The 25,744-nt window shown below is 36.2% G+C and overlaps 1 protein-coding gene and 1 long non-coding RNA gene across 3 annotated transcripts in view; both read left to right on the top strand.

Annotated features, from left to right (window-relative positions):
• The first annotated feature begins 1,984 nt into the window (after positions 1-1,984).
• The window catches only part of LOC132125385 (regulator of G-protein signaling 20), a 76,999-nt gene continuing 53,239 nt past the window's right edge, over positions 1,985-25,744 (top strand). Inside the window, exons 1-3 of the mRNA XM_059536771.1 lie at positions 1,985-2,163; positions 8,432-8,616; positions 10,041-10,121. Of these exons, the coding sequence (XP_059392754.1) occupies positions 8,435-8,616; positions 10,041-10,121 (263 nt within the window). The 5' untranslated portion in view covers positions 1,985-2,163; positions 8,432-8,434. The remainder of the gene's footprint in view (positions 2,164-8,431; positions 8,617-10,040; positions 10,122-25,744) is intronic.
• Positions 10,457-14,691, top strand: LOC132115000 (uncharacterized). 2 transcript variants are annotated; one of them, XR_009425391.1, is made up of 3 exons: positions 10,457-10,603; positions 11,362-11,431; positions 14,531-14,691. It is a non-coding gene; the product is annotated as an uncharacterized LOC132115000 (long non-coding RNA). The 2 variants fall into 2 exon arrangements; XR_009425392.1 differs by adding an exon at positions 14,267-14,386 and having other exon boundaries at positions 10,457-11,431.

Raw genomic sequence — 25,744 nt, 5'->3', positions numbered from 1 at the left:
AAATCCTGTAAACTAGTGATGTGTCGTTCTTGAACTAATCGTTCTTTTTGAACAAATCTTTTAGGTGAACGAATCGTTCTCGTTCACGTAATCCACTGACTCGTACTTCTCGTTCAGTGAAGTTCCTCCCTTCACAGCAGCGCGGCGCTATAAGCAGTGCATGCGCAGCTCAGTGAACCGGGTAACAACCATTTCATCCTGTCAAAGAATTACTCAACCTCGAGCCAATAGCCTTCGAGTATGAGATGTGACAGAGTATGTGATTTGTTGAATGTAGTGAACGAATACGCCCTTAATGAACGAGTTTCATATGAGTCTGAACTAGATCTGGAGATCTTATCGTTCGTGAACGAAATGACTGAACTGATACACATGTCGTTCGTGAACGAAATGACTGAACTGGTACCCATGTCGTTCGTGAATGAGTTGAATGAGCTGATACATGTCGTTCGTGAATGAAATGACTGAACTGATACACATGTTGTTCGTGAATGAGTTGAATGAGCTGATAGCAGTTAAGTACTGTAGTTAAGTACTGTACTGTGCACATACGCTTGTTTTGATATTTAGCAACTCCACGTTTAATCCCCGATTTATGAATGTGAATATATAATATAAAAACTGTCTGACCAAACAATTAAAATGCTAATTAGGCAAGAAAACCTTGTGCTTTGTTCATCTGAAAAACTTAATTAGACTTTATATATTGAATGTGATTATACACACATTTTAATAAAGCCAGATCAGTTTTTGTAACAAGTGAATACGTTCGTTGACTTAAGACATAACACATAATACACTCTTTTTTTGCCATCTGCTGGCTTATTTTGTGTAATACGAAGAAATGATCACTGAACGAATCATTGAATGATTCTGAACGAATCATTTTGGTGAACGAACTGAAAATGAACGAATCTCTAAAAAGAATCATAATTTCCACCACTACTGTAAACATATAGAAGGTAATATTTTGACTTCTCCAGTTCTCTGCACTGACGTTTAGCACAACCGGAAATATCTATGCACACACTTGCAAGACCGGAAATCCAAGATGGCGGAGATATGCAACTAGCCCATAGGCACAAATAATAAAATCTGTTTTGGCCCAGTTCAGGCCCAGCTAAGGGTGATTAACTGGCTGAGATTCAGGACGGTTATGGCCGATGTGTGGCTCTAATCCAGTTCTGGGCCACTTCAGGGCCGTCATTATTTGCGGTACTTGGGCAGAGGGAAAAGTGATTGTTTGGCCAGGATCTGGACCAGAAGACATTTGCTATGTGGGAAGCAGCTACTCTCACCAATTGCCATCTGTATTGAATTGAATGCAATTGGTTCATGTGATAAATCCCGCCTCGCCTCATGTTTTTGGGCGAGCTCTCAGCCTGAATGAAGAACATGATGGAGATATTGACTAATTATAAAGTAAGTAAACCACTATCCTGCTTAGGTATCACTGTTTTGAGTAACGTCAAAATGAAACATGAAATATAAAAACGTCATGACTCATGACTGTGTATTATCAAGTGAGCGTGATGATATGAAAAGATGTATCTTCAGGGTTTTATGATCATGACCCGAAATAAGCTGACTATTAAAAAGAATGAAGAACAACTGAATCAGATATAAATAAAATAAAATAAACAAACGGAGTGTCTCAGGACGCCTTGTTGGCAGATTTACACTAACTCCGCCCACCAAGTGTGATTACAAAGCATTACAAAGACTAACAGTTCCATTGGATATACGTGTTGAATTCGCTTTTGACGCGATCGACTAGGGTTCGAATCCAGGTTTTGCTGAACCTTTTTCTTCTCTACTTTTTCAAATCAGATATCACGTCGTTGTTATTATTTCTTACTGTTTTACAATAGGTGCAGATATGCCACTGTTTGCAATATGTATAAATAGCAGAAAATTATGAAAAAAAAAACCTATAGGTATTTGCTCTTAGTGAATATACACTGAATATACGCTACGCAAAAACCTTGTATTAAGACCATTTAAACGGTGCGTGTAAGGTTGGATATGTGCACGTCACAGTGCATTTGAAGCAGATATGTACGCGCATGCGTGCAGTATAGTGAAGCTGAGCGAGAACTTGCAGTTAATGGGTGTGTGAATGAAAACTGGAGTTAGTGTTTACCGGACACCAATGGAGAAAAGGTGAGTTTCATTATAGTGTTTTATTGTATGTGTGCATTACTGCGTATTCTGAGGCAAATCGTTATAGATAAGATACATCCAGTCTTGAAGAGGCGCGCATATAGCGAGCATTTCTTATACAAATAAAATGATTTTAAAAAAGGTAGCTATATTGATGCAGCTGTGCGTCCACATTTAGGAAAACACCCATCATGCAGTCTCTTTGTGGCTTGTGTATAAATTTTGATAAGTTTATTTATGCTGTTTGAAAATTATTATTATTATGAAAAAAAAAGACGCATAAATATAAACAGTGATCTCAGTGATCCCTTCTGTGCATGAGTTCAGGTGTTCTGTTGTAATTGGTCTCAAATGGATATAAATGTTTGCTACATGTCTGTTGTGTATTGTGGCTTGCAGGCCTCTTTCATACCTAGAGAGCTGCTTAAATTAATTAAGCACAATTAACTGTGAATGTGTAATTTTTTCATATTGGTGGGTCATTCCCCGAAATTGGTCCCTAAGAATTAACTCATAAATATTACATAAAAAAGTAACTTTAATTAAATTAGGCCTGTTGCAATAATCAATATATCGACGCACAAATGTACATTACCTAAATAATTTTGGTGATGCAATATATTGCCCATTATTTACATATTTACATAAAAATAAATGTCACCATGTTTTTTTTGCATTCCACTTGCGCCTGTCTCTTTTGCAGCTTCTCATACATAATGTGGTGTAGTAGGTGCTTGTTCAAATGATAAGAAAAAATGCTTCTACAAAAAAAGTTTAATCTGCAGATACGGCCTTGTTTAGGGATTTGTGCCTTTGTGCATATGGACATCTGACAGCTAAACAGGGATTGTGTTTTTCAGCAATACTGTGGACCCTTCATTTACAGAGAAATCTAGGTCCGGGAAAAATCTGTAGATGTAAATATTTGTGATTTTTCTTTTTTCTTTTTTGTACTTGTTACTTTTTTATTTTATTTTTTAATGTTTGTTTACTATTTATTCATGTTTAAGATACTAATAATTTGATACTTAATTTCCATGATCTAAATGTTCTTATTTAGAATTAAAAGTTGGCCCTGAAAGTGTGTTGGCCCTGTTATTATAATGCTATTATAATTATTATGTAAGGTTTTTGGCCTGTCCCTCACTGTGATTTTTCTTTTTTAGCAGGAATTTTCATTTGCAAAATGAAAGAAAAATTATACTAAAATCATATATGTTTATTTTTTTTTAAATAGTCTAATAGTTTTTTGGCACAAGTATGCTTTTTTTCTATAAAATATAAATCATTTTATTGGTTTCCCCTGATTTCATGTCAGCACTGTTACCCTCATCAGAAAACCCATGTAAAATAATGTACATTCAAGTGACATCATTTCTAGGAGGTTACATCATCTCTCAACCAGGATTCCAACATTTGGAATATAAGCATATTTCTCTCATTCCTCAATAATGTTCTATCTTTTATCTATGAGGCTTGACTGTATGTCTCATCATTATTTATTTACAATACTCCTCGTTATTTCTTACATTTAATATACTCAATATCTACAAGTTAAATCCCCTAAAATCCACTTCATTTTAAATTAGCAGATAGCTGTTTTTTTTTGTTTTGTTTTTTTATCATCCAACATGTTACCGTCAACCCATTACATTTCAGGGTAACGGTTTTTAAAGATTGTCTGTTTAAAATACAAACATGTGTAAAGGTTATCCTGTGTGTATTATTGTGCTAATGCTTATATCATTCAGTGGCATAAGAGCATGAGTTACATTTTAGTTAGTATTATTGGTACTGTTACTATTACTATTGTTGCTAAAGACCAGATAGGATGATCGGTCTCAGTAAAAAATTTTTTTTTCCATAACTCATTGTCAATAATGCATCCATGTAAATTAAATTATAAACGAAAGCAGCAAGGTGACTGCAGACCTATGTCCTGTTATCCCTGTTAATTAATCTGGTCAGTCTGGTGAATATATATATATATACAGTACAGACCAAAAGTTTGGACACACCTTCTCATTCAAAGAGTTTTCTTTATTTTCATGACTTTGAAAATTGTAGATTCACACTGAAGGCATCAAAACTATGAATTAACACATGTGGAATTATATATGGAATTATATACATAACAAAAAAGTGTGAAACAACTGAAAATATGTCATATTCTAGGTTCTTCAAAGTAGCCACCTTTTGCTTTGATTACTGCTTTGCACACTCTTGGCATCTTGATGAGCTTCAAGAGGTAGTCACCTGAAATGGTCTTCCAACAGTCTTGAAGGAGTTCCCCGAGAGATGCTTAGCACTTGTTGGCCCTTTTGCCTTCTGTCTGCGGTCCAGCTCACCCCTAAACCATCTCGATTGGGTTCAGGTCCGGTGACTGTGGAGGCCAGGTCATGGAGTCACGGAGTTTACCCCAATCCGGTCTTTTTTTTTCTCGTCTCAAGTAGGGATGTGCACGGATAGTCGAACATTCGAATATTCGTTCTGCTCTAATTATTCGATAAATAAAAATGATATTCGAATTTCGCAAAAAAAAAAAAAAAAAAAAAAAAGGTCACAATAAAACCTAATTTGGTCACTTTCTGTGTTTCTCCACGGCATATTTGAAGGTGTATGCAAGCAAAAAATAATTAATGAATGATTAAGGGGCCATTCACATATCGCGCCTAATAAGGCGTGGAAAAGGCTATGCGCGCCGCTTTCTCCTTCTTTCCAAAGCGCTCGGGCAGAATCGCTCCTGAGGCGACGCGTTCTCTCCATGAAGACGCGGAAATTTCAGCAAAGGATAAATGGATTTGCAGCACAAAAAAAATCGCTTTCAGTAGCTCTGCTACTAAATTTATTTCAAAATGGCAATCCATATACAGCTATGATCAGCTGTTCCTTCATCTTGGCTGAGCTTTCAACGTTGTTACGGGAAAGGATGAAGCTGAATGTTTAGTTCTTGTCACATGACCCGCGGTTTGCTTGCGGCATTCTGAAAAGTTGAGATGTTTTTAACTCGATGCTGTGCGGACGCGCCTGGAAATAACGGGACCATGTCGCACCGCGTGCGCATCGCGACCGCGTCGCTTCCATTATGAGCGCGCATACCGCGCGCCTACATTGGAAATAACGAACTTGAGCATGCAAAAGACGCGATATGTGAACGCCCCCCTAAGAGCTGCGGTCTTCTACAGTACTTCAAATATGCCGTGGAGAATCACAGAAAGTGATCCAAGAACATTGCATCTCTCAAGCAACGAATAAACACCGCTAACTTGGAGAATGCAGTGAAAACTCCTCTTCTCGCGTCTGCCCTAGACCCTCGGCACAAACATCTCAGGTTTATCGATGAAAACATGAGAGAAGTAAGAAAAAAAAACTTTTTTGAACATTATCGGATCATTTCCCTTGATGCGAGTGTTGCGGATGCAGCCGCCGTCACCAACGATGAAGAAGATGCAATGCCCACTCGTAGGAAAAGGCTGAGCCAGTTCTCCAGCGATGATTACAGAGAGTCCAGCCGAGACGAGTTGGAACAGTTCTTGCTGGAGCCATGTATTCCACCAGATGAGGATCCCATTCAGTGGTGAAACGAAAAAACACGAAGCGCTTCACAAAACTTATTCACTTAGCACACCGTTATTTGTGAGTCCCGCCAACGTCTGTGCGTCAGAGCGCGTTTTCTCCGCGGCTGGCCTTATTGTTAACAGACTAAGGAGCCGACTTTCCCCCGATCATGTTGACATGCCCGTATTTCTTAACAAGAACATTTGAAACAATAGAAAAAAAGCAAAAAAGATTTGCTGACAGTTTAAAAGTTAAGTGTAAGCTACATTCTGTACAATAGCCTAATTGCTGCAGGCTGCTTTACGTTTTTTCTTTGTTCACTTTTTTTTTTTTTTGCTTTTAATCTGTACTTTTGTTTGTTTGCACGCATTGTTAAAGGTTTTCAGCTACAAAACACGATGTGTAATGTTCAAGCTTATTGTAAGCTTGTTCAAAATGACGAAAACAAATGTTGCTGAAAAATAACGTCTGACTCATTAAACTTAATTTAAATAAACGAATATTCGAATATTCGTTTTTTGTGAGCTCAAATATTCGAATGTAATATTTGTGGAAAACGCCCATCCCTAGTCTCAAGGAATATCCGCGTCCACATGAAACCACAAAACAATGTAGTATACATGCCAGACCAGCATGTGGCGCTGTAATTCTGCCACACAGATACACTTAAAATGGAGAAGAAGACATGGACTTGCTCATAAACCTTGCGTGTGATAAACAAACGAACATGGAACAATACATTTATTAATCTGGGTTAATGTTAGTTAATAAAAAGACAATCGTTCATTGTTGGTTAATGTTTTTGTTGTTGTTACGTGACTTAGTGGTGTCTGACTAAGGGCGAGACGTGGGCTGATGACGTCATCTTTTCAGAAAATATATTCGCCGTCCAAACGAAAACACAAAGGCGGTGTTTTCAAATTTATCCACTCTGGGACCCGGTTTCAAAAAACATTGTTTTCACTCTAAACGCCGGATTCCGTGTGGACGAAACGCCTATGATAGGCGGCCTATCCAAAAAAAAAGTGTGCATATTCACAGAAACGTGTCTCCGTGTGGATGGAAAAAAAAGGAAAAAAGAAAAGAAGACGACTTCAGGACATTTGATTGAATTGAAGTACAGTATACACACACACACACACACAGTTGTCACACATATAATTCTTGAGTATGCTGTTTGTTTAACACAGTCAGGTTCAAATGTGGGTGCAAAAATCCATTAAAACTCTAGCAGAGGTTTGTCAGAGTGTTGCCATTGTACTATTGCCTTGTGGGCAAGTGAGAAATGTTAAATAAAGCAACATGATAAAAAGATGAAAATGACTTGATTTTACTTTCAATTCCTTTTACATTCTCCAAGGTATTAGCATTTTTCTCCATGTAGGACGTTTCTGTACATAATTGTAAGCACTGTGGCAGTAGTAATGCAATATTTAGAAAATGTACTCTTGTACTCAAGTACTTTTAAAAACAAGTACTTCAGTACTTTTACTAAAGTAAACATCTGACTGTAGTACTTGTACTTGAGTAAAATTTAGCAAGGGGTATCTGTACTTTTACTCAAGTAATGAAGCTGTGTACTCTGTCCGCCTCTGACAATTTTCATAGTCATGAAAATAAAGAAAACTCTTTGAATGAGAAGGTGTGTCCAAACTTTTGGTCTGTACTGTAAATATATATATATATGATCATCCTATCTGGTCTATATTATATTATATATAGCTTTCCAGGTTTTTCCGATTTATTTTGAACTGTATTTTATTTTGGACAAAGATCTTTTTTAATATCTCTCTTGGAGCAACAACAACAAAAAAAAGTTGACGTGTTCACCCTACAAAATTAGGATGTTCTTTGTCATCTGAATGACAAATATAAAAATATATATTATTTGAAAGAAAAAAAAAAAAAAAATTTAAAACAATGTCAGTGAAAAGAGGGACTAAAATGCTGCACACACAGTTCTAATTAAACTATAGTATCTAGTAACACTTAGTAACAGGGTTTGACAAAAATCTCAAAACATGAGGTAGAAATATAGTCATAAAATAATAAATTACATAGCCTGAGATGGCACAATACAAATTCTTGTCATTTTAAGGTGTCTTCATTTCATGGATATTTAAACAATTTTAATAAAAGGGGTCATATTAAGCTTTTTTTAAAGATCATTATTTTGTGTATTTGGTCTAATAGAATATATTAACATTATTTAATGTTCAAAAAACACATAATTTTGGACTATGCCCCGCCACTCTCAAATGCATCGTTTTCCACAAAGTCCCTCCTTCCACCAAGAGCAGTCTGCTCTGATTGGCAAACTGATCCAGTGCATTGTGACTGGAAACCACAGGTTTTCTTTGCATGAACATTTGGGCGGCATTACGCAAATATTTCCACTTTGATATGTGGGGACATGTTTAAATGAGGCATTTTAGGGGGGCTTAACTTTGATGATTAATATCCCTTTGAATTTTAGACTTTAGTCTATGCAACTTGACAGATCTTCTTTACGCACCAAGAGCTTGTAACACTCCAAATAAAACATCTAAAAAATTTTAATCGCATCATATGACCCCATTAAACTTACTTTGTTATATTTTTTTCCAAGTGGAAAAAGCACCAATTTCATGGAATGACCCTGGTAACTCTTGCACAGATCATGTTCTCATATGTGTGAAGGATTTTGGTAAACTGAAAGTTTTGTCTGTAGCTAATGGGGTCTGAACTGGAGATGGGAAAATGTCCACCACAGAATGCTGGAAATTCAACCCAAGTGCAGAATACTCCCCCCAACACTCACACCTTGGGAAGTGTGAACACCCAAACAGTTGGCTTTTTTAACTCTCCCTCAAATGCCTGCTGCTTCTGTTGGTGTTGCTGCTGCAGCTGTTCTTGGTAAGAAACCTCTTTAAATATTTTACATGTAATAGAACATGGTTTCTCAATACGCTGCCTTGCTTACTAAGTCATAACCTCAGCATATTAGCTTATGGGACCATCATAGCATGTTGAGGACACAAAATATTACCTCATAGAAACTTGATAATGTGGTGTTTGTGATATGAAGTGAACTTTGCAAATAATTGATCTTTTGTATCAGTACATTATAAATAGGATTCTTAAGTTTTATTGTCTTTTTAAAAACACAAGGAAAAAACTTTTCCATTTTTGACTACACCAATGTAGCCTTAGCACTCCAGCAAAGACCCCAAAAAACTATTGGCATGGAGCAGATTTTGCCAATAGCTGATAATTCCTTCAATCTAGTGTTGGTGCCGATTAATCTGCAAAATTGATCAACCTGTCAACCTCTATTAAAAACCATGATTGCATCATACATTGGACAGTATTATCAAGCCTAGGATCATTGAATATGTAAGTTTTACTTTGCCGTGAACATAGCCCAACAAGAAACGAATGAAAAAAACAAACTAAAAAAAAATATATAATAACAGTGAAGCTCAAGGGACTACTAGTAAGGCGGATCCACAGACCTCCTTTGTGGCAGGCCAGACAGGTTAGATACTATAATTCCTGAAGTAAAGAAGCACACTTTCAACAGGACTATATAGTCTGGATTAAAACACATGTGGTGTGTTGCATGTAGCTATTTGAACAATAGTCTGAAAATTTTGTCTCTAAAATTATTTCACTGTAAACTGCTTTCATTTGAAGCGAGCGATGGAGGAGTGGCTATATTGCATCAGATGTTACTTTGCTTACAGCTGATTAGTCCAATTTGGGTTTGTGATCTCTAACTCAGAATAAAACCTGCTCTGGAGCAAGGTAGCTGTGTTCTGTAATTTACCATGGTGACAACCCACTCAAAACCAACCCTTTTTGATCCCAGAAACTCCTCAGAGTTTTCTCAAACTAAACGCAAACTTACCTGGATAAAAAAAACGAAACATGCTTTGTGCAACATGTCTCTGCTCTCTTCTGCATTGAACTAGTTTTCCACTGAGCTAGCTTTTGGATGTATAACCTCTGAGGACAATTTAAGGGATAGTTCACCCAAAAATGAAAATTCCTTTAGTTACTTACCCTCAAGTTGTCACAAACCCTCGGATTGTTTTGCAGTGCATTTTGGGTGAATTGTTCTGGTGTGTTTTTTTTTTAAGCACTGTTGTGAGATTTTCTCATGAGAGTAAAGGTGTGCTAGGAAACTTCATTAAGGCCAATTAGAATGAGCTTAGAAGTGCTCATCTATTATCCTTCTCCTGAGACTTTCAAGTGTCACACAGTGGATGTTCATGCGTCACAAAAAAACATGTTTTTATAGTGTGTGTGTGTGTGTGTGTGTGTGTGTGTGTATGTAGTCTTACAGCACGCTCTGCTAAGGAGGAAAGAATTCTGAGAACAATTTTCGAAAAAGAAGAGGACGTTGATACCAACCAAATGTAAGTTGTATTATAAATGTAATATTTTAAATGACATGATATTGAAGGTTTAACTTTTATGAACTTTCCTCTTAGGAATTTTGAATGGGGTCATTATTTTAATGTTTCTATGAATGTTACTTAAATATTTAAAAAATAAATATTTATTTTTTCAACCCACATTCTTTCTAGTCATTGGAATTTCAATTTACTCCAATGACTGGAGTCTCTTGAATTAATTTACCAAAATGTTGTTTCAGACAACTTCACTAATTTGTTCAGTGACCACAATACATACACAGTAAAAAACGTTGGGTTGTTTTTTTAACCCAACCGTTGGGTTACACATATTGGGTCAATTTTTTTTTCCGTTGTTGGGTTATTTTTAGTTATAACCCAGCTGTTGGGTTAAATATGTTTCCCGCTTCACTCTGGTTCAAATTTTAACGGTCCAGTCAGAGACTCAGCGCGGACATCAGCGGCAGCCTGCATGATTATGAAAGGTAAGTAACTGTTAATATAATCGTATGATGTATATAACTGTTATAACATTAAGTAATGTGTCTGATATGTTAATTATTATTTTTTATACATTAAAAAAAGTTTGTATTCCCTTTAGTCCGTTTGTTTCCTCCAGAGAATCAGATCGATTGTAAATGAATGCTATTCCTGTTTGTTCGCCAGGATTAATACATTAAAAGATTAGCTGCATAACTTTTTAGACAAGTATTACTTACAGTTAATAAAAATGTCTGGTGAAATGTGAAAGTTTGATGAAATCATTAGAATTAAACTAGAAAAGCCGCACGGACCATTTATCGGATCGGATCAGTGAATGAAGCTGCTGCGCGAGCTGAGCTCACACACATCAGTCATGCGACAGACAGCTGACTCCGTGAGAATCGTTTGAATGAACCTGCAATTTTCTGTTATAAAAGTTCAAAACCCAGACGAAAGAAAAGCGCACAGTCGTGAGACAATCCGCTCTTTCAGCGGAAATTTATACCAGTGCCCCAAATTTACATAACGTTACTCCTACAACCAACCTTTAAGAAGGGAGCGTAAAACAGAAGTCATATTCGTCTTAGCGCACCAGCACTAATTAACTGTGGTAAAAGTGTTTTTATGGTTTATTCATATTGAATATTGTCATGCATCTATTAGAATACCCTATTATTACAGCAATTTCTCTTATGAAGCTAGATTCATTGACATGTTTTTTAAATGTGTTGTACTAAATGTGTTTATACTTGTGTTTTAGACAATGGACTTTTTCATGAAGGAAAAATTGCAACAATAGAATTTCTGCCTGTTAACTGAAACATTTCAAGGTAAGTAACCTATTTAAATTAATGATACATAAGTTTTAAATTTTACTTAGACTTATGACTTCCAAAAATTATGAAAAAAGACAAATAAGGTGAAATAAGTGTATTGCCGCATTCCGTCCAACAAAGCTTCCTTTCATTTGCAGTGTACTTTTGTTCCTCCCTACAAGTCCATATCAGTTAAAGGGTAAGGGTGGTCAAATTTACTCACATTAGCAGGGCTTAAAGTATTCTGGCACTGTGCCGGATCTCCGGCGTGTGGCCGTGAGGAAAAAAAATATAATAATATTTGAGAGCCTGCGCATGCAGTCTAATATTTGAGAGCCAATTTATTTCTTCTACCAATCATATGAGAGGAACGCAGCTTTAACTAATGTTACAAGCCTATCAGAAGCAGAGAAGGGTGTGTCCTTGCAACACAGTTTGATTGACGCCCATACGTCAATGTCACGTTAGCCTTGTCGGAGAAAAAAAAATGAAGCGCAGATTTATGAAGCCTGGGGATGATGTCCTAGACTCCTAGCAATAGATAAAGGACTCAAAAATAAATGGCGCTTTTTGGCAGTTGGTGCAAGAAACAGACAGCACTGGGCTTGTTTCTGCATGATTTGCTCGAGGAAGCTTCTGTATGCCAGCAGCGGTAAGAAAGTGCTTGCTGGCTATGATTTATGTAGCGTTCCAGGCAACCCGTAACCCGTGTTTTTCCAACCTTAAACCCGTGAAAGTGCACTGGAACGGCAGTCAAACCCGTGACTTCCCACCCGTGAACTCGTACTAGATCGATGTACTCCGAGGTCTGACGTCACACAGCACGCGAAACAGCAGTGACAGCCCCTATGGATAACACTGCCTACGGATGCAGTGTTTATGCACGTAGTACACGTTAAAAATAGATTTTAGGACAATGTAACGTTGCAATGAAATTAATAATCTAGCTAAATTTTCTTGCGCTCAGAAAGTTTGGCGTGACTTGCCTGGAACGGTACAAAGTCGTTAGTCGTGGTTTGAAATAGTGACTTACGAGCTCAAAAACCTGCCTGGAAAGCAGCACCAGACTCCGGTCATAGAGCCGCTGCCTGTGCACTCAAACTTACCACGACGTTGCTGGGAGTAGAGACCTGCGCGGGAGGGATTTTTCAGTCCCGCTCCTGCAAAAAATGTGTTATTTTCTCCCGCTCCCGCCCGAAAAATCCCGCGGGTAAACGTATAGCAGTTTTTCTTTTTTTTCTTTTTTAATACATTGCATATTCTGCCTGCAACTCTTTTATTTTTTCACTTGCTCCCCTGTTGAATATAAATGTAAAAAAGAAACGGAAAATAAACAAATGTTTCGTTTTATTTGCGTTTAATTAAAAGTATGAACATGAACAAGGAACTTAGAACATAGATATACAGTAAAAAAGAAATGTAAATAAAAAATATATACCTATAATAATTAGGCTATATAGTTAATAAATTATATAATAATAATAAACCTTGATTTATTTCATGTTCAAAGGAAAAGTAGTTTATGGGGCCTGTGCATTTCCTTCAAACATTTAACAAAAAATATCCTTATTCCTCAATAACAAAATAGACCAATTTTAAATATTTAGCTAAATAAATAAAAATAAACTGAATTTACAAAAAAAAAAAAAAAAAACTGTACGACTACTTGTGCCCATGCAGGAATATCATGTCGTTCACTGTTGAGAGCTTCAGTTTAATCCATCTCTGCTCCAGTATGCGACCGCAAATACTGAAAGCCCTGCGCTAGCTGGAATGCAAAGTACATGGCGACGGCGTGTTTGCTTAATCTCGGAAATTCGTCTTTTCCACCACTGGAGGACATCATCCGGTCTACGTGCTTAAATATCTCGCTATTTCGGAATCGAATTACACGTCGCTGTCTATGGTATCATATTACAAAATAAAGGTCTATTTGTTTCTAGTTATTTTATTTTGTTAGATATTTCCACTTTGCGGGAGTCCCGCAAATAATTTTATTTTCCCACAACCAGCACACAATAATATGTTGCCGCCCGTGTCCGCATTCACCCATCAAATATTGTCCCGCGCCGCACTCGGTGGCGCTGGGTCCCGCGGTACTCCCGCGGGAGTACAGGTCTCTAGCCGGGAGCAACTATTAGCTGACACACCGTTGTTTATGACTGACCATGTCTGCGATTTAAAAATTACGTTTGTGCACATTTATACCAGAACATGATTTGTCATTCAGAATTTCACAGCCACTGGTCACCCTGTGTAGAAAACTGGCAGAAGACAAAAAAAGCGTTAACTAGCCTGTTGGTTTCAAATGAACATGCGAGTTACATCCCAGAAAAAAAAGTGATAATAGCATTGATTTCACTTCTAATCTTCAGTTTAGCAGTTCATTTCTTTAAGCACGTTGAGCACTTAATAACAAGTGCTTAAATAATTGTTTAGAAGAAAACACTTTATTTGACATAGTACTTTTAAATAAATGGTGCCAAACATAATCATTGAAGAGATTCATGTCTATATCATTCGTTTTTAAAAAAATTTAAGCACTTAAGCTCTTGTTACTGTATTTTTGTTATTATCGTCAATATTTGAATTAAGTCTGTCTGTGGAGTTTCTCTCCAAACACCCCCCCCCCCCCCAAAAAAAAAGTTCAGGCTCAGGAATTTTTTCCACTTTAACCCCTGCATTAGCCGCAAATATTGCCACAAATTTTCTGGAGGGAGTGAAAACTGGTTTTGTCGGTCTCTTAGTGCAAATGATAGTAGATCCCCACATAGACTGTAAAAATGTAAACTGTAAGCTTAGTTTTTTTTTTTTTTACTTGTGCTTTCTTTGTACTTTTGTCATTTAAAGGCCTTTGTGCAGAAATTGTCTTTAAAACCCTTCCTGCCATCTGCACCATACCACACAAATGGAAAAATGGTATGCACATCATACACGGAAATGAAGCGGTCCTTCATTGACATTCAAACTGTAAGTAAAAGCAACACTTAAAATTACAGTGCCTACATTCGCTATAGCTTTTAACTCATTTAAATTCAATCATTTGTAAAGTGAGCGTATCAATGAAATATCATCACAATGCATGTTGACTGAACCTTTTTTTATTCTTTTAAGGTTGGCACTAATTAGTGCTGTACTTGAATCACGAGACAAGCCAGAATCCACACGTCGTGGTGCTTGGTGACCAGGAAAACTCCTCCCAAGTTTTTATTATTTTTAACGGGGAGGCGATGGAACAGGAGATGATATTACAAGCAGTCGATCTTTGTTTCAAACATTTCTTTTATATATAACATGTACTACCTAAAGCCCTCTGCTCCCATTTGAGAGTTTTTGGAACACACAGTCTTTAATAGTTTCTTCTGCACACTGTCTCCTCCTTAAAAACTTGTATTTAGTAATCAGTAAAAAAACTTTTTTATTTTATTGATCATCAGTAGGTCCAGCAGTATATTTTTTATTATTATTACTTGATTTTATGATAATTTTTTGTTTTATTATTATATGTTATGTTCATTTTATTTGAAAGTCGTAATATTTGCCAAGTATGGTAATCCATACTCAGAACTGGTGCTCTGCATTTAACCCATCCTAGTGCACAAACACACGCAGCAGTGAGAAGTGAACACACCCCCAGAGCAGTGGGCAGCCATATTCAGCACCTCGGGAGCAACTGTGGGCTCAGTGACTTGCTCAAGGGCACTTCAGCCATGGGTATTGAGGGTAGAAGAGAGCGCTGTTCATTCACTCCCTCCACCTACAATTCCTGCCAGCACCGAGACTCAAACCTGCGACTTTCGGGTTACAGGTCCAACTCTAACCATTAGGCCATAGCTGTGAACTGTATTTGCACATTTGTGTGTTTTGATATGAATATGAATTGACACATTTGTACATCTTGAAAATGTCAGTTGTATTTTTACACATTCTTGTACATTTAAATAAAATATTTTAAAATATATTTGTAAATGTGTTATTTGCATATTAAAATTAAATCTGTAATTTAGAACAAAGTAATTTAAAAATATGGTTGTATTAAGTAATTTTTAATAAAAATAATGATGTTACTTAATATAAATAATTAACTCAACTGTTGGGTAACTTTTAACCCAACAGGATTTTAACCCAATGGGTTGGGTTGAATTAACCCATAGATGGGAAGGTGCTGTACCAACCCATAGTTGGGTTACAGGTTGGGTTATTTTTAACCCAACATTTTTTAGTGTGTACTGATGCCTGTAGGTGGAGACAAATGAATGTTATGTAATACATATGATGATCAGTTATTTAATGAACTAATCAATATTACATCACGTCACAACAAAAACAAAACAGGTGACAAATATATACTACTGTAATACCTTTCTAATAACCAAGAGTGATATTTAAGCTTACATAAATTAAATAAAACACATAACTAAATATGATAATCATAATCTAAAGTCACACATCGTTGATTAAATTACAGTTTCCTTTAAATGCTGTTTTACACTTAAGTAATCCGTTAAAAACCATTAAGTATTGCATCAAAACCCTTTAACTGTCAATTCCTAAAGTGAGCTATAACTTAAGGTTTGGAAATCGTAACATTAAGAGAAACACGGGGGGAGGGGGGAGTAAACAATATATCGCGGAACAGAGAGGGCACTGACAACATGCTGACAGACAGGACATTAACATTACCAGCTTACTTTTAATATGAAACAGAGTCTCATTTGGTTATTTCACCTTTCAAATGTGGTCATTTTTTAAAGAAATGTAAACAATAAATACCGTTTTGTGGCTCTTGAATGTGTCGAACAGATCGCTGTAAGTTAGATCATCAGTTAAAACTAACTGATCGTCTCTTGCTTCTAGTCAATTTATAGCATCAAAATCAAATAAACCACATAAATGAACATAACAAAGAATGTTGTTTGACTACAAAAAGATGTCTGTACACTCCGTTTTTCAAGTTCAAATCCTCCATGTTAATCTACTATGAGATCGCCTGTCAAACTCCCGCGAAGGCTTTTTGTGTGTGTGTGTGTGTGTGCGTTTTGCGTGTCTATGGCAACAACAGACTTTAAACGGGAATACAGAATCACTGTCGTAAAAGTACCGGTACACACATTTAAAATCAGCGTGTGTGTGTGTGTGTGTGTGTGTGTGTGTCTGTGCAAAACTGCCACTGGAGAAAAATAAATAAATAAAAAAAACAAAAAAAAATCCCTACCGACCAATGACCTCAACTGACAACCAACCCGAACCAAACTTTTTTTTTTTTTTAGGCCTAAAGCAAATAAAGTCCATGATGTATGACAAGAAGTGCCTGTTTTTTTTTTTTTTTTTTTTTTTTTTTTTTTTTTACAGTTGGTCTGTTTTTATCAGAGGTGAGAAGTATTTTCCTCACCTTCCACATCGTGTATGAAAAAAGTTATCTTCAGAAGTTTTGTGTTTGTGAAATCCTCTGTCTGTTTCATTGGCATTTTTCCAGTTATGGTAGCCAGCATTCACACGGCTCCTGCCAACATTAAAGGGGTCATATTATGTTGCTAAAAAGAACATTATTTTGTGTATTTGTTGTAATGAAACGTTTATGCAGTTTAAGGTTCAAAAACCACATTTTCCACATAATGTACATTACTGTTTCGCCCCGCTTTTCTGAAACGCATCGTTTTTATCGGTCAGAAAAGCAAGGTGTGCTCTGATTGGCCAGCTATCCAGTGCATTGTGACTGGCTGAATACCTCAAGCGTGTAACAAATGTTACACATCTTACCGTACTGTGATGCCGTCTCCCGGTGTTCTAACAAATAATGCTTCCTATCAGATCATGCTACCAACACTTTATTTATCCTACTTTAAGGGTAGGTTTAGGGTTGGGGTAGGTCAGTGGTTCTCAATTCCAGTCCTTGCACCCCCCTGCTCTGCACATTTTGTATGTTTCACTTATCGCTTCAGAATTTTGTTCTATTTGAACGAAAGTGGCCTGCGAAGTGGAAGTTACAGTGTAAAAGACTCTTAGGATACTACTTATTCATAGGGGGAGCATTACAATAGGATTTCAGTTAAAACACCTTGAGACAACATCCATTTGCAAGTTTTATTTCACCAATGCCAGTATAAAATTCTTTCCACAGGTGTATCAGACTGGTTTCGGAACTTAAACAAGATAGATAAAGTTAAACAATCAAAAAGGAATTACAAACAAGAATCCAAACCATACAAAACAAACAATAAACTTACATCTGTACACAGCCACAACACCATATGAAAGAATCCAGAGCAGTGAACTGATTGCTGCACTGAAGCAACCCTTCTTAAAGGCTCTTAACTGGAGTCAGAATAGGGTGCAGCTGGCAATAGTTGGTGGAGCTACAATCAATATGTCATGGGGACATAATTACGGATTTTAATGACTTATACTGTCTTTTTAAGCGTTGTTGCATCGGACCACATAAACATAAAACCATGTCTGCATTTGTGATCAGAGAAATGACAAACAACAAGCACTACTCTAAAAACCTTTAAATTTGAAAATGTACTTACAGTCTGTGAGTTAGAACAGCAGGCATTGTAGTCTACCCTCCCAGGATCAGAAAAAAGTCCTCCATAATGTGCACCGCACACATCTGAATATTTGGGTTGAACTGTTCTGGAACAGTGTTGTAAATGCAACTTAACCACAGATTTCTAGATTCCTCTTTTGGAAGGCAAAACAAAGTATTTTCGTTTTTGCAACGAAACACAGCCTTTTCACAACATGGCAGCAGCAGTGGCAGCAAGAATAAAGTTACGGCTTCTTTCTGTGCTTGAACATTTAGGCGGCGTTATGCAAATCTTCCCACATCGTCATGTAGAGATGTGGGGGCGTGTTTGAACGAGCCATTTAAGGAGGGCGTGGACGAGTCTTAAATTTCATAAAGAATATCTCTTTGGGTTTGAGACTTTAGACTTTGGTAAACAGGACAGAGGGTACAAACCAAAACCATAAATGTAAACAAGACTGAACAAGGAACACACAGGAAAAGAAGGAACTGAAGGAACTTAAGTACTGATACAAAGTAAATTAATGAGACACAATTGAACTAAAGAACGACTCAGGTTAGACATGTAACCATGGTTCCCTGAGAAGGGGAATGAGATGAATGTCTTCGGCATGTCTGAAACATGAGTCTAAACATGAAAATGAGCTTGACACTGGCAGGTGACAGCCCATGATGTCATGACATGTGCCCCCAGGAGTAAAAAAGGGCACCTGTAAAATACGTCATCCATCTCTTGTCTGAAGGAGATGTGCAGGAAATCCTGAAGCAATGCAATGGGATGCAACGTCTAGTTCCCCTTTTCATACTTTTAATACTTTTTGTACGTGAATAAAACAAAAATAATGACTTTATTCAACAATTTGTCTCCTCTTTGTCTGTCCGCATCACCGTAGTGGCATTTTAGAGTAGCCTCAAGGTAGCCTGTTTTCTTTCAAATCACAGCGTCAATACACATAGAAAACATATCCTTCTGATGGTCACAAGTTGTGCTTGTCATCACAGAATCTAACCAATGAGAATAAAGTGTGTTGTCAAGGATTTCACAGCCAATTTTAGGCAACTGCAGCACCTGACCTATGCGACTGGTCTTGTTTAGCTATCAGGGTACATTGTTGGCACATGTGATTGTAATGGCGGCTACAGTGCCGATGAAAGTCGGACACATTTTCTAACTAGAATGCATTGGTTTTGTCAGGCTGCAGCTGATGTTTGTGGCGCCACATGAAATAGAACAAGCCAAGTGTCTCTGGGTCTGATTTGGGTATATAGCAAGTATAAAGGAGGCAGCATGCCAAACAAGCAAGGTCATTGCTTATGACCATTTGGCGATCACCTGCATACTGGATAGCAGCGTTACTTTTGTGGAATCACCGTTCCAGCACTTTGTATTATCACTTCGGTGGACACCTCTGGGACATTCACATTGATACTTACAACACTCTGGTTTTCTTAAGGACTTTTGTTAATGGTATGGAACTGAAGACTCTGTGCTTTTAACAGCCTAGGATTAGTTCCTTGTGAATATTGTAAATACACATTTAATTTTCACTTTTGAAATTGTTGTCTGTCTCATCTTTTTGAACACTCCGGGATCTCACGTATAATCTAACCCCCTTTTAGTTTATGTAAATAGAGTTGAATGTTACAAGTTTAACATTGAGACAGATATATTACTACATGGACCTAATATAATGCTACACATTAGAGGTTTTTCCCCAACAATTCCCCAAACATCCACTTAAAACATACCAGATTATGTTTGCGAGAATAACCTACTTAATAGAAGAGAAAAAGGTACTCTTCTCAGAAAACGTACAATAAATATTATTTTAGATGTTTAATTACTATTTGAAGCATTGGGATTGTTAGACAAGGGTTTAAGGAAATATTTTTGTGAAATCCTTCACTTTCTTTGTAGCTCAAAATTAAAAGGTGCGCATTCCGACTCATTTTGCCAGCACAAGATGCGCACATACACACACACATGTTTGTTTTTGTGAAAAGTGGGGACATCCCATAGGCGTAATGGTTTTTATACTGTACAAACTGTATATTCTATGGCCCTACACCAACCCTACACCTAAGCCTAACAGGAGACTTTGTGCATTTTTACTTTCTCAAAAAAACTAATTCTATATGGTTTATAAGCGTTTTGAAAATGGGGACATGGGTTATGTCCTCATAAGTCACCCTCTCCTTGTAATACCTGTGTCATACCCATGTCATTATACAAAGTTGTGTCCTGATAGGTCACAAAAACATGTGCACACACACACACACACAGTGGTTTCCGTTTTTTTGTGGGGACTCTCCATAGCGGAATTTTTTTTATACTGTACAAACAGTATTTTCTATCATCCTACACCAACCCTACACGTAAATCTACTCATCACAGGAAATTTTCTGTTATTTCAAATGTTCAATGCACTCCATTCTGTGTGATTTATAAGCTTGTTTACTGATGGGAACCAAAACAATTCCCCACAAGGTCAAAACAATGCCAAAATGTACTGGTATTACTATATTTTTTTAACCCACACTTAATATGTGTGTGTACCTGGTAGTCAACACATTATGGGGACGAAATGTCCCCATAATGTGTTGACTACCAGGTACACACACATATTAGGTCTGTCAGTTTAACACGTTAACTAGTTATGAAAAAATAACGCAATTAAAATATTTTAACACCGTTAATGCACTGGCCCTGCCCCCAGACCTGTTTGTCATATTACATTTTATATTTTTACCATTGAAAAATATGATGCAGGACAACAACTCCATAAAAGCAGTTATGCCCTAAAATGCAAGATATTGGTGCAGAAAAGCCCTTGTATGTGTTTTTGTTTCATATTTATATCATACGATAAGCGATATCACATGAGCCGCGAGAGTGATATCAGACAATTGCTGATATCACGAGTTTAAATGGGAAATTATACAGTCCAGTAAATATGTGACCCTGGACCATAAAACCAGTCTTAAGTTGCTGGGGTTTATTTGTAACAATAGCCAAAAATATACTGTATGGGTCAAAATTATAGATTTTTTTATGCCAAAACTCATTAGGATATTAAGTAAAGCTCATGTTCAATGAAGTTATTTGGTAAATTTCTGACCATTAATAAATCAAAACTTCATTTTTGATTGATAATATGCATTGCTAAGTACTTAATTTGGACAACTTTAAAGGTGATTTTCCTCAGTATTTAGATTTTTTTACACCCTCAGATTCCAGATTTTGAATCAGTTGTATCTCTGCCAAATATTGTCCTATGCTAACATACATCAATGGAAACCTTATTTATTTAGCTTTAAGGTGATGTAAAAATCTCAATTTCGAAACACTGACACTTAAGCCTGGTTTTGTGGTACAGAGTCACATATGAAGTTGACATTTTGTTATATATTAAAATAATATTGTGTTTTTGTTAGATTTAGCAAAGAATATATTATCTTTAAAGCCATAGCAGAATTGTTGCACATCTTTGAGCAACACAGTGGTGTTTATATTCCGAATAAGTCCGCGTTTTGAACAAATCATGTGAATCAATGATTCAGAGGCCCATACATAGTGATTGTCATTTACTTAATTACTGAATGAATCAGCTGTTTGAATTAATCTAATTAAGACATTTATCACCACCTGCTGGCAGATTTAGTTTCTTATGTAGATTATCATTTCATAAAAAAAAAAAATATATAATAATAAAAACATTAAAATGATAGCTGACCAAAAAAAAAAAAGTATTATGTCATCATTTACTCACCCTTATGCCATTTCAGATCTTACATTATGGAATATAAAAGAAGGTATTTTGAAGACTGTTGGTAACAAAGCTGTTTTGGTTAATGACTTTAATTGAACAAAAAATACTGAGATCTTTTTGTGTGTGTGGGTGTTCCATAGTTTATTAGGCTGTTGCAGCCTAAATGTTTATGTGTAATACATTTTATTTTGGCTCTCCAAAAATACACCAAAGAACTAAATGATACAAGGAGCTCATATAGGTACATATGGAGAGAAAAAAATATATATTTGATTTCTTTAAAATGTAAAAAAGCTGTGTGTGTGTGTATGTGTGTGTGTATGGCTTTTTTTACATTTAAGAGAAATCTAATTGCCATACCGAACAGAAAAACAAAAAAACTCGAACTAAACCACGTGTTGCCTGCATTTATCTACTACAGTACACATGGATCCATACAGTATAACTAATAGATGACACAGCAATATACATCAAATCAAAACAAATCAAACAAATCAAAACATTATCACAAATCAGTGTGGGAAACAATGTGAATGCACGGAAATGTCTGTGCCTGTGCATAAATACAATCTGTGATCAGTGCATCAATATCAATAATACTCGTATTATTAAATTATTAAAACAATAGCATTAATCTTGATTGCAGTCTTCATCCATCAAAACTTTACTAGTGAGAAAAACGTTTTCCAGTCGAGAAAAACATAGTTTGTATCTCATCTGTCCATACAGTGGTGGGATGTTGACAATCCCTTCAGTCTGTACTTCACACACCATGACTGTGAGGGCTCGCACTATTCAGAGACAGTCAAAGAATATGACAGAGCTCCTGTTTAAAAGCAAAACACACTGGAATTAATTATTCACTGAAAACACAACGTGAGTCTTTGTTCTCTCTTCAATCTCTGATGTAATCAGCCTGGTTTCCTTATAATATATATTAGTGCTGTTTTGGACGTATTGTTTGAATGCATTTTCTTCCTGTATCATTGGACTGAAAACTTTACCAGAGTTTAGCATCTTAAAATGATCTGATCATAAGCAGAGAAGCAATAGTAATTTTGAGTTAAGGATTGTAAAATTAATCACATGCGTTAACGCGTTGCGTTAACTTTGACAGGCCTATATATATATCACATGTATGTTGATCTTATTTTGTTCTTCCTGTTTCCTGTCTTCATTTGTTTCCACATGTGTTGTATTAATTGTCTTGTTTGCTCCTTAGATTGCCTGTCTTTTATAAGCCCTCAGTTTCTGTCTATTCTTCATCCTGGATTAATGTTAATTTGAATGTGTGTTGTGTTTATTAAAAACCTTCTTTACTTCTTCTCTTTAGTCATGCGCAGTTACTACAACCACGACCACGTGACAAAAATATTAGTGCTGTCAGTCAATTATAATTTTTTTATCTAATTAACTAGATGATGTTTCAATGAATTAATCAAATTAATTGCTAAATAAATGTGGAAGTAGCGACTCTGTTAACGTAGTAGCGAAGCTGCTACCATAACTACATTTTTCAGCAGTGTGATAGTTTAAAAAAAAGTGTAGCTTTTCCAGTAGCTAACTACTCTTTCCTGCAAGTAGTAGTGTAGTGCAAACAAAAGCTACATACATTGAATTCTGACGAGCCACTCAAGCCTGTAATGCATTATAGTAGTGGAGTGTCTTCTGACAAGATCACAAACTAAATTTGTTCATTACCGCCATCGGTTGTGATATCACGCATCTCAATATTCTGTCCTCCGACAAGAGATCGTCTGATGACTTTGCAAAGGAAGTGAGTGGATATTTCAAATGAATCTGCGTTAATTTGTAATTTTATAATTGGAGGTTAATGATAGCCTTTTTAAACTGATAAATTTTCCTGTTTTATTGCACCCTATATCAAATGTCTATATTACAATGATGAATCATCATAATATAGCAGTCCCCCCCCATCACAGTTTTGTAATGAACACTGATTGAACAGAAAATAAAATTGTGATAGTGTGCTTATTATTGGCAAAGAATGGTTGTATGGCAAGCGAAAAAGGGTCAGATTTACACTATAGATAAATCAACATTTTTGACGGCATTTTAAACAATACTAGCATTGTCAAATATGCCTTCCTGATAGCAGATGCTGAAAAGAAAAATTTTAGTGTTTGTAAAAAGCCCTGCTTTTAATGCCATCGGCTTGCCACTGGACGCTGTAAAAAAAAAAACATTGTTCTGATAGCACAAAAGGAGTTTTCCTCGTAGTATAATGAGCAATGCATGCTGATTGTCATAGCCAGTAATACTGAACTATTCTCACACAATCAATGATGAACAAAACCAGACCAGACTACTTAACCACGTATTTTTTTAGCCAAAGAAGTGCCTTTGAACTGATAGGAAGTATTTATGTGTAAAGTAAATTTATTTCTACTGACATTGAAAATAGTCTGATTCCACGTCTTTATCATAATTTAATGTAATTGTTCATTGCATGGACACCATTTTAGCATACCAACCCCATTGTGTAAAGGCCTGTGTCATTTATTGCACAAATACCTTTTATGTACATTTGCTGTTTAACAAATAAATATACAGTGACGCATTGCTGCCACAAACATATAATTTTTTCTGCTCAATAATAGAATAATAATAACGAGATGTCATTAAAACAACATATTTTCTCGAAATAAGATGTTACATTTTAGTTAAAATTATATAATCATATTTTCTTGTTAAAATGACGTTTTTTTCTCATAATAAAATGTCATAAAATGATGATTTTCCAGTTATAGAAGATATGGTTACATTATGTGAGCAAGCTAATCGACTCTGCGCTGCTTTCACCACAGTTCTGACATAAACTAGCATCTGCATACTGCTGAACTTATAAAAATACACTGTTTTAAATCAATTTTAATATTTTTATTGTAGCGCAATGTTAAATAGCGTTAATCTCCAATCTGTCAACAATATGCTATACAATAAATGCATTCAAACCAGAGGATATGACTTGTTTAAGATGATCAGATCAAACCAGTTATTTTTCAATAATACTGACTCTGGGCTTGGAATATGTTTTATTTGAATGACTCCAGTTTGATTTAACAACAAATCATGATTAAAGATAATCATCATTATTAATATTATTATATTTGAAGAATGGAAAAATGAAAATTAAGTTGGATTTTTTATTTTTTTGTGATAATTAGCTTATTCATTTGTGTGTGAGCTTCCTTGAAATACCACTTTTCAACTCAGTCTGTCTTTACTGTCTGTCTCATCGCAGAAGAAGAGTTCATCTGATGGCCCACACTGCAAGATAGTCACTTCATACTGGCTGTTGCATAGGCTATATTTCTTGCAAATATACATCTCATATAAAACCAAAGAAATAGTGTGGAAAAATGAAACCCCACCCCCATCATTTTCCCCAAATAACCACAATATAAAGTCAAGATATATTTTTATTGTAACTATGTACTACTTTGACAAGAATGATATAGAAGTTTTAACCATGAGGCTTACACTGGTGATGTACCTAAGAGAAACCAGATTTCACAGTAAATTATCTACTTTTCAACAGTAAAAAAAAAGGTGTTTTAAAGCTTGTTTTTTTGTAGAGCATCACAGTTTTATATGATATGAGAACAGGGGGGTATTTCAGAAAGCAGGTTATGTGACATACCCAGCTATGTTTAAGGCTAAGTAAGTGAATAAACTTTTGGTTCCAAAAATAGAGGTAACTTTTAGGGCAAGTAGCCATAGCAATTATTATCTGAATATAACCTGCTTCGGAGTAGGTTCTGTTTAATGATTAGTTAACTTCAGCGCCGTCAGCGCATATGTGACAGATGAGCCAGAGGTGACGGCAGCAAGGAACCGAAACTCCATCGGTGACAGAATGGAGAAAAAAACCTTGGGAGAAATCAGGCTCAGTTGGGCGGCCAGTTCTCCTCTGACCAGACGAAACCAGCAGTTTAATTCCAGGCTGCAGCAAAGTCAGATTTTGCAGAAGAATCATCTGTTTCCTGTGGTCTTGTCCTGGTGGTC

Source organism: Carassius carassius, chromosome 3 (assembly GCF_963082965.1).
Source record: "Carassius carassius chromosome 3, fCarCar2.1, whole genome shotgun sequence".
Classification (NCBI taxonomy): Eukaryota; Metazoa; Chordata; class Actinopteri; order Cypriniformes; family Cyprinidae; genus Carassius; species Carassius carassius.
Note: the sequence above shows the minus strand (reverse complement) of the source record. Positions and strands in the feature narration are given on the sequence as shown.